We start from the raw sequence: 9,452 nt of genomic DNA on the forward strand, positions 1-9,452 counted from the left end.
ATTTATATTATTTGAGGATTAAAAACAATAACCATCTGGGTCTCATTTTTTTCTATTGACATTTTATTTTTACACCCTGCCCTTTTGAAGTTATTCTATTACTATCATTTGCATATATCTTTTTTGTGTAATGTCATGATGCATTGTCAGGCTGTCTGGTTAAACTGAAGGATGACCCTGTAGTGATGTACGTTCACTTTATTTGTGCACGTAAGCAGATGTGATTCTTAAGTGTGTTGGCTCAATGAGATGGCTTTTGTTTGCACATGCCCTGCTCTGCTTTCATGCAGCTATCATAATGCATTTTGTTTTCTGATGATTAGGGATGCTCCGATCGATCGGCCGCCGATCGGTATCAGCCGATAATGGCATTAAATGACTCGATCGGTGCTCGCTAAATCTGCCGATCTCATAAACCGATCTTTCTGTTTACTTTTGTCATCAAAAGGATCCTGAATGCGGCGGCAATTAAAGACATTTTTTACGTAGCGCGAGCATTTTTACAACCTGTTGCTCATGTGCAGCGTGCAGATTTGTATGTCTCTCTTTGCCTTTACAGAGATATGCGTATTTTCTATGAGGACGCGCTCCGGTAAACAGCGCGAGGCGTCTTCACATCCCCATCAAACAGCGTATACAACACATATCTATCACGGACAATTGCATCCTCATGCCAAAAGTTTTATTTTGCATGCGTCTTAAAGTTTTGAGCGTTTAAACTTTTATTTTCCTCACAGCTGCTTGTCTGCGTTCAGCCGCCGCCCACACACACAGCAGCCTGTCATCAGTGCACGTGAACAGAGCGATCTCTCAATCTCTCTCTCTCTCTCTCTCTCTCACGTCTTAAAGTTGCAGTAACCTAATTCATCTCTCAATAAAATCACTCTCTGCTCTTGACTAAAGAATTTTTATACTTCATACGAATGCGTGTATATTTAATTAATACAGTAAAGTATATGAAGTGTTTTATTTTCAGTACTTTTAGGAGACATAAGCCTTTTTAAAGCCATATTAAATTTCTCTTTGCAGAATAAATATTTGTTGTGCTTATTTATTTGAGTCTCTATTAAAACAATAATATACCTAATTACTGCAAGAAATATAACAAAGGCAACATCCGTGGTATTATTTTATTTAGAAAGAGTGTAACAGTTACAGTCATCAAAGAGCTTGCATATCAGCTTTAAAAAAATCGGAATCGGTATCGGCCGATCACGAAGATTACAAATCGGTGATCGGTATCGGCTGCAAAAATCCTGATCGGAGCATCCCTACTGATGATTATGCACAAAAATCATGTTATACTATATTAACACTGAATACCTTTAAAGCATTGATCTATGGATTTGTCCCTGCACAGTTTCTGTGTTGAGTTCAAAGTGAGTGAAGTAGGGCTGTCACGATTATGAAATTTGGCTCACGATTAAAGGTGCTCTAAGCGAATTAACGCGTTTTAGACTAGGGCTGGGCGGTATGGCGGTATATATGCAAATAAGTGGGCGTGGCTAACCCTCCCGCATGTTAGACTGAGTGTGACGGAGAAACATGTTAAATAATTTACTCATAAAAATGAACGAGTTATTCGTGTAATTTTTATAATAAGTGCCAGTGAATCCATCGCGGGTCTCGCAGCGAGACTCTCTCTTGCTCTCTCTCCCTCTGTGCTCATGCAGCAGCCGGCCGGTCTCTGATGTGCAGAGGTCTCTAGGCACGCGCAAGGAGCTGCGACGCCAAATAAAGAGTTCATTCTCGCACATAATGCTAATATTTGTAAAGTTTTCTGAACTTCAGGCAAGCTAAGGCAAAACTCGCGTTTATATCAGTGACACGTGTGCTGCTGCAGCCTTGGCTCCACAAACTGTAATAACAACAAATAGGCAAAACCTACCATCAGAAACGATAACAAAGTGTTCCAGCCAATAAACGACAAGAAGGATATGGGGATGGGGGTTAGGCGTGTTCATGAAAGCACGGAAGGGAGGGGGAGGAGTTAGCTACGCTCCGTTTGTTTGAAAACAGTTCAAGCATCAAAAAAAGTAATGTCGCTTAGAACGCCTTTAATTGTCTAATAAATTGTGGCGATCATGATGATAAATTGCCTGTTTAGGGCTTTGACGATTAATTGTCTGTTTTATTGCTTTGACATTTAATTCTTTTTTTTTGTTCATTAAATAATTTTCACACATGATTCATATGGCTGCAAAAAAAAAAAACAATTTCTTATGCTGCGTTTAGACCAGCCACGGTAGATGCGTCAAACGTGAGTGTTCCAATGTTAAGTCAATGTAAAGACGCGTTGACGCGCACCTGGAAGACTCGCGGCACGAATGAGGCCTTTAGCACAGCACCGTAGACGCGATTCTGCCTCATTCTTTTAAAAATTTGAACTTTGGCCGAAAAACGCGCAGCGTTAACCAATCAGGACCTTACTCTAGTAGTGACGTGATTACAGGAAGCGAGCAGAGTCGCAGAAGCCCCTCCCATGACGCGAATTTCCACGTGAATGAAGTGAGTAAACTCAAAATGTTCAAGAGGCAAACTAGACGCGGTAGATTTAAGGAGCGCCATCTGATACTGTCTCGTTTATACATGCGCTGCAGCTCCCCCTTGTGTTTTTAAAAGAGATGTGCAATCATTGCGGTGATCTGACATCACCACGATGAGGTCAAACAATCGCGATGAGACGATTATTTAGTCATTGTGACAGCCCTAGAGTGAAGTCATCATGTTGTGTAGTGAAATGGTGAATGAACTGCTGATGTGTGCGTGTTTGTATGCAGAGATGTGTTTGAGGAGCTGTCTGAACAGGAGAGGACAGGAAGTGACGCCGGCCGTACAGTCCTGCAGCCTTTATAAGAGACTCGACCGCGTCGATGTGGATCACACTACTGATGAGCAGCTGAACTGAGCCATGGGTAACACAGCACACCCCTCATCAGCACTCCTGAGAAAACACTTATCCTCTTCCACTCACTTCTCCACGTGAAATACTGTTAGCATTTCTAACGTATAGATGGGCAAATGTTGTAGAAACCCAAGTAGGTACAGAGTGTTTATGGGATAAAATAAATATAAATATATAAATATATTAAAAGCATCTTGAGTTTCTTAAAAGGTGCAACTTCATCTGAGGAGTTGCTCTAATTTTCTTTGTCATTTCGTTTGCCTTTAATATAAGAAGTCCCAACTTTTATGCATTAAGAATGATATAAAGTCAGAGAAAGCTCGTTCTCTGTTTTCAGCTTTTAATTTTCTTTATGATCTATTGCGTACAGAAATCTATTCTTGTATATGTTCAAGAGTGAAATGGGGAATATATGGGTCGTTTGTTTCTTGTTTGATATTCAGCTGGAGATGTGGTGCAATATTTGCTTTACCAGTTGGCTTTTATACGGCTGTCCTATAGCGATGAGGAGAGCGAGAACGCTTCTGCTTCGTATTCCAGACTTTACCGATGACTGTTTCTTTTACTCTTGTTTTATAAACGTTCCTCTAACAAGCTCACTGCTATTGATGTAGCTTGTCTTTTTTTAAAGATCTCAGTCTGTGATTTTCACACCTCTCCAACACCTACAGACCTGGTGAATTGTTTGCTTTCGAGTCTGTTTAGAGCTTCAACATTGTGAAATTGCACAACCGTTGTGTAGAAGGCTTGATGTTAGGATTATTTATTTTAGGACCTCGTTCATAATTCTGTGTCTTGATTTAAAACTGTATCCGTCTTGTTTTCAATAACCACTCTGTTCATGTTTCTGTTCATGTGAGTAGGTTGTTGGAAGAGAGGAAAACTGTGTGTGTATGTTGTTCTATATGAAACAGTGCTATAAGCTCTAATTTACTGCTTAGTATTCAGTCTTTGACTTTCTTCAGCACATTTTAAAATAAAATTTATTTAGAAAAATGCCTGCTTGTTTAATTTAAGGGTATGAGAGAGAGAGACACACATATTTCTAGTAGTACATGCATTCTTATGTTTTCACATCCAGGACGTTGTCTTGTGTCACTTGTGCTACGTGCATCTCTTTGTAAGAGGTTCGAGGCGGCTGCCTGTTCGTCTGTTGAATTCACTAAGGATGTAACTTTCTTTCTGTTGCATCTGTTGACAGAAGCAAAGTGAACGTTATTTACTGAATTGTCACACAAACACGTGTATGGAATGAATAATTCACATAATATGGATAATGTTTTACTTTTTATAACACATCTTATGCTGATTCATCATTGTCTCCTTGATTCATTTTTTTATTGCACTTCACAACAATAGCCCTTACAAGTCTATAGGTCATTATAGAAATCTTAATTATAATCTAATTTAGGTCTTACCCTTCCCCTTAGTTTTGCACGTTCACGTGACGGTAAGGCCCAATTCGCATAGTCCTTATAAACGAAGGGGGAAGACAGAAAAATGGAATTGGGCCTGAAACCTGCATAATTATGAGAATTAAATGTGCTTAACTATTTTATTTTAGTTAAGGTGTATTACATACACATAGGGTTGCAAAGGCGCAGAAAGTTTCTGGAAACATTTCTTGGGAACTTAATCTGGGGCATTTTGGAAATATTCCAAATTGGAAACTTAATGAGAACTTATGGAAAATTATATAAACTATCATATACAAACATAAACATTTTGTTTGGCTATTAGCAGAAATGCATGCAAGGTAATACAAATTTTCCAGAATTTTCACTGAAGTGTTTGAAGTTGCGAAAATTTAATAAAAAAAATAGTTATACCAGTTTAAATATATTTGAAATAATACAAATAATTCCATAAAGCATATACTTCCTAATCAAATGTATATAAACATTTTAATGTTTTACTCTCAAAACACCACAATAATAAAGACACAAGTCTCAACTAGTTCTGAACCAAATTTCAAGTTAAAATCACAAAAAATTAGGTTTCTGTCATGCTTTTTGTAGTTTTACCAACAAAAGCCACTAGGTGTCAACAGTTAGCTGCATTATCTTGTCACAAATTAATAAATTACTGTCTCTACATTGTTTTTAATGCAAAAAGGTTTTGAAATATGTAAACTTCATTCTTAGAGCTTTCCAACGATATATAGGTTGTCAAAATTTTTGAAGATTCATGGATTTATTTGAAGAATATTGGAATTATGAATGTATACAAATGCATATGTACTCCTGCGGGGTCAGTGACAATTAACAAAATGACTGTCAATATACAATTTCTATCATCATGGCCTTGAAATATGAAATCTACATTCTCAGACCTTTCCAACAATATACAGTTTGTCAAGGTTATTTCATGTTTATAGGATATTTACAAATAAATGTTTTGACACCTTGGGCCCACCTGTTGGTCTGCGACATTTTAGAAAATGACTCATACTACATAATTATTTTTGCAAAAGGGTATTGAAATATAAAAAATATATTCCTAGAGCTTTCCAACGGTATATAGATTGTCAAGATTGGTGTAGGTTTAGACTATGAAATTGTTTCAAATATTTAATGCCAAACGTCCCACCTGTGGGACAGTGACAGTAATAGGGTTATAAGTTCCCTGTTATAGGCAACTTTTTTTCAATTCCCAAATATTCCCGTTGATATCCATATATTCCAGTTAAATCCCATAGAAAGTATCCAGCCTTAAGAATTTCCAGAATGTGCAACCTTATATTACAATGTTTGTCATGTCAGTTATCCAAATATTTATTATTGACTGGGTATAGTTTAATTTGACCCGTCCTGTCACTGCTCATGTTTGTTACGCAGTAATTTGGTGTGATAAAATATTTCCTACCTCATTCCACTCCTCCTCAGTTTCATGTCTGTATCCAAGCAAGTGGCAAATTCCATGTGCTGTCACCACCTGTGCCATGAAATGCCAGGACATTTAATTTAACATTTAATAAATATAAATGACAATCAAACTGTACATATATCTTACTGTAAGGGCTTCGTGAAGATCCTGGGATGTTCCTTTACATTGTTGCATTATATATTCTACACCTAAGAAGATGTCTCCTAAATTATAGTCGTCTCTGTGGAGGGCACATGGTAGTTTGCCAGGTCTCAGATCCTACAGAAATGAGACAAACTTTCATTTAAATAATCTTTATCTGCTGAAGAAGCCATGGGCACAGGAGAAATGCATATGCTTGCAGAAGACACCTGTCAGTGGCCAACAAAATAAGATTTTCATATTTGGCTAGAAATGTGGCTTGCTGTAGGTGATATTTTGGGCTGAATTATTACAAATCTCAATGTGACATATGAAGCAAAACCTATTTAATTTATCCACATTATTATAATTATTCAACACAAAGTCTCAGTTTATGATTACCTCGTAAAAAGGAAAGGACAGCACATCTGTAGGTTGTTTCTGTCTCCTGTACACGTGGTTTATTCTCTGGATCCTGCGGTTGTCAACACAGACGATGCTCATATCAAACCTCTGAACACCGAAGATCAATCTCAATGTTTCTACATCTGCTCGCAGTCTGGCTCTTCTCAGAGGAACAACACTCTGTAGATTCCTCACTACTACACCCATCAGCACAATAAACACTACAGCAACTTGGATAACGTTGTATGAGACCTGTTAAGAGTTGGTTGTGTTCGGTGACTATCAAACAGTAAATTAACTGACAACGCGTGTGTAGTACGCAGAAATATAATGACCGAACCCCTGGAAACAGGTCTAAAGTATTTACAAGACACTATACGTTATAAATATCCATAAATTGCATGACAAACATGATCCCGGTCACTACCCCGTCCATTCATTTTGAAAGCCGCTTCCGCGCATGCGCTAAACAGGTCAAAGAGCGTTTCAAAAGAAAAGTCCTCGAGGGTTAAAAATTATTCCGTATTTAAAAAATATATTAACATATCATTTTAATAACATTTTAGTGTTTTGAAATTAGTTTGTTGAAACGACAGCTTGTTTATATTTATTATTAATTAGTATTTATTTCTATACAGTGTGCCGTTCTTCACAGGAAGTAAAAACCAAACTTCCGGCATCGTTTCGTGTTTGTGTTGGAGGTCACTTTGCTTTGAAAAGGTATGTGTGCTGCTGTTTAACATGCTAACAAAATATTACACAATTGCCAACCGTCATGAAACATCAAAGACGAAGAAATATTACACAATATAGCAGGCTGTTTTAACTTAAGAAGGGATTTATTCGCTGTTTGAACGCCTTCACCGATGAATGTTTACAGTTAGCTGATATTAACGTTACTGGGCTTGACTGTGCTTCTGCTTTCTGTCTGTTTGTAGCTAGCTACTATTTAACAAAGCTTAAGTAAATGTAAGAAAATAAACAAGTGAGCTTAAACTAAATATCGATACTGAACTGCTAAACCCTTTGACACATCCTATCGTCTTTAGCTCAGTGTTGTTGTGAAGTAGTACTGCAGAGTCTTTACTCGCATTCACGTTATGCTCGTGTCACTTAACTAAACACCAGTCTTACATTGTTTAAAAGTATTAACTCCGTATTAAAAATATTTATGAGTCAGTGTGTTACATTAGTGCGCATTGCATCACCACTGTAAATCATCTGTTTTCATGCTTTTAGTATGAGACTACTTTTTGTCTCTGAACTTTTAGTACAACTAGAAAACTAGCTGATATCAAGATCTGGTCACATCATCCAGAAGTCTTTTGAATTTGCAGTCAGCACTTGGCTGCAGGGCTTGAAGCATTAAGTGTTGTTGTGTGTTTGCTTTTGTTAATTGTGTGATGTGTTCAGCAGCAGCAATCATGGGTGGAGATCATGGACACGGAAAATTATCCATGCCGGATTTTAAAACATGGAAATGGGAAGGTACACCACTGGAAGTGACTCAGCAAAGGCTCGCTCGACGAGGACTCAGGGACCCCTGGGCTCGGAATGAAATATTTGATTATGGTTAGAATCGAGCCTATCAAATGACCAAAGCTCTTAGTGTAGTTATACCCTGTATATTATAGCATAGATCCCTATGAGAGTGATGTAAAACAATGTTTCTGTTTTGCAGGAATGAGGCATGGAGATTTACAGGCAGCTTTGGCATCCCAGTTACCTTCCGGGATGTCCTCATGCGTGGGTTTAAGACGGGATTTGCAGCATTTGCTATAGCACTGGCAGTGGAGTACACATTCTTCCCTCCAAAGAAGTCTGATCACTAACGTCAGGAGAAGTTAAAGCTCACATCATGAGCCACTAACCACCGGACTCTCGGTTTCATACAGGTTACGCCTGTTGTCTTTCTAGCAGAGACTTTAGCCCATGTGTTCATTCATTATTACATTTCCCATGACCAATCTATAGAATAAATATGAATAAATTACCCTGGGTTTTTGTTGATTTTGTTGACACTGATGTTTTATCAAAATACCCTGAAGGATTCATTATTTCTTACAATGCACTGTAATTAAATAGAGAGAACTAAGTTACAGGCTAAATCAGAATGAGATTGTATTTTACAGGTCCTTAATTGACTTTATTTCCTTGGCAAAACAATAAAGTATTTTAGCTACTCATTTACATTTATGCTTTTTATTTATTTTTTTATTTAACCAGGAAAGAAATCCCATTGAGATTCAGAATCTCTTTTTCAAGGGAGTCCTGGCCAAGACAGCAGAATAAAAGTTTCATAATATACAGCAAAAACAGACAACATAAAACATAGAGAAAGAGAAAAAAGTTGGCAAATTAACATAATCTGCACATAATCACCAGCAACACCCACTGCCGTCCAAAGCCAAAGCGCAGTAACTACACGCTTGGTCAAAATTGAGTTAATGCTTGAAATCTGTTCTGTCTTGTGACAAAGTCTCCTGGTTAAATTTTGTCCCATTTCAGAGAAACGAGGGTGTCAAAATTGCAGTAACTACTAAATCCATGCTAATACCAAGGCAAATCGCAGTAAGTGACGTTACTGCGTTCTGGCATTGTTTCCCCGGCTTTGACACAGCAGATACTGCGGTTTTTCCCGATCGTAACACACAACAACAAACCAACCATGGCACAATGCCGCGTCCAAATGATGGTTGAACTCGCGTTAAAATGCAAATAAACAAATACGGGTAAGGAAGATAGCAAAATAATAACTCATACTAAGGCAAATTACAGCTTTATAAGTAGTTAACTAGAAAATGCACTTCCAGAGGAACCGCAAAAGTGTGCTTGCTCTGGTGCGGTCACTAACGTGATTTGTGAAATGTAAAATTTTAGAATGTTTTTTATCTTGTGCATCCTCGCATTGGAGTCCCAAGTTCATGTACAAAGTTTGGTTTCAATACGTGAAAGCATTCCTGACACACACACACACACACACACACACACACACACACACACACACACACACAGAAATGTATACAGGCTTGTAACCAGGGGTGCTTCCAGCATTTAAGGACATCCGGGGCTTAGCACAGACCATTTTATGTAAATACAGGGATCACAAGCCTAGAGAACCCGCTCTAGCTAGCCT

General features: G+C 37.9%; 3 protein-coding genes across 5 annotated transcripts in view; 2 read left to right on the forward strand and 1 right to left on the reverse strand.

Moving 5' to 3' along the window:
• usp37 (ubiquitin specific peptidase 37) overlaps positions 1 to 3,901 on the forward strand; it is a 27,478-nt gene extending 23,577 nt beyond the window's left edge. For all 3 annotated transcript variants that reach the window (XM_055214732.2, XM_055214734.2, XM_055214733.2), the window contains exon 24: positions 2,781 to 3,901. In XM_055214732.2, coding sequence (XP_055070707.2) covers positions 2,781 to 2,856 — 76 coding nt within the window. In that variant the 3' untranslated portion in view covers positions 2,857 to 3,901. The remainder of the gene's footprint in view (positions 1 to 2,780) is intronic.
• Positions 1,275 to 6,785, reverse strand: ybey (ybeY metalloendoribonuclease). Its single transcript, XM_055214737.2, has 4 exons — positions 6,314 to 6,785; positions 5,918 to 6,049; positions 5,771 to 5,839; positions 1,275 to 4,096 (listed from the first exon to the last, which is right to left on the reverse strand). Exons 1-4 carry the CDS (start codon positions 6,521 to 6,523, stop codon positions 4,010 to 4,012), a joined length of 498 nt encoding a protein of 165 aa, XP_055070712.1. The 5' UTR covers positions 6,524 to 6,785; the 3' UTR covers positions 1,275 to 4,009.
• A 152-nt stretch (positions 6,786 to 6,937) lies between these two features.
• Positions 6,938 to 8,309, forward strand: ndufb3 (NADH:ubiquinone oxidoreductase subunit B3). The gene is made up of 3 exons (XM_073854886.1): positions 6,938 to 7,036; positions 7,733 to 7,867; positions 7,997 to 8,309. The coding sequence occupies exons 2-3, from the start codon at positions 7,741 to 7,743 to the stop codon at positions 8,146 to 8,148; spliced, it is 279 nt and encodes a 92-aa protein (XP_073710987.1). The 5' UTR covers positions 6,938 to 7,036; positions 7,733 to 7,740; the 3' UTR covers positions 8,149 to 8,309.
• The last annotated feature ends 1,143 nt before the right edge of the window (positions 8,310 to 9,452 follow it).

The sequence above is a fragment of the Misgurnus anguillicaudatus genome, chromosome 17 (genome assembly GCF_027580225.2).
Source record: "Misgurnus anguillicaudatus chromosome 17, ASM2758022v2, whole genome shotgun sequence".
Taxonomy (NCBI): domain Eukaryota; kingdom Metazoa; phylum Chordata; class Actinopteri; order Cypriniformes; family Cobitidae; genus Misgurnus; species Misgurnus anguillicaudatus.

Excerpts from the sequence above, each read along its gene's own strand:
- ybey (XM_055214737.2), bottom strand. The coding sequence starts at position 6,523 with ATGGGTGTAGTAGTGAGGAATCTACAGAGTGTTGTTCCTCTGAGAAGA. Across the intron at positions 6,050-6,313 it reads TGTCCTTTCCTTTTTACGAG|GATCTGAGACCTGGCAAACT; the intron begins GTAATCATAAAC and ends TCATTTCTGTAG. Across the intron at positions 5,840-5,917 it reads ATCTTCACGAAGCCCTTACA|GTGGTGACAGCACATGGAAT; the intron begins GTAAGATATATG and ends TTCATGGCACAG.
- ndufb3 (XM_073854886.1), top strand. The coding sequence starts at position 7,741 with ATGGGTGGAGATCATGGACACGGAAAATTATCCATGCCGGATTTTAAA. Across the intron at positions 7,868-7,996 it reads ACTCAGGGACCCCTGGGCTC|GGAATGAGGCATGGAGATTT; the intron begins GGAATGAAATAT and ends TTCTGTTTTGCA.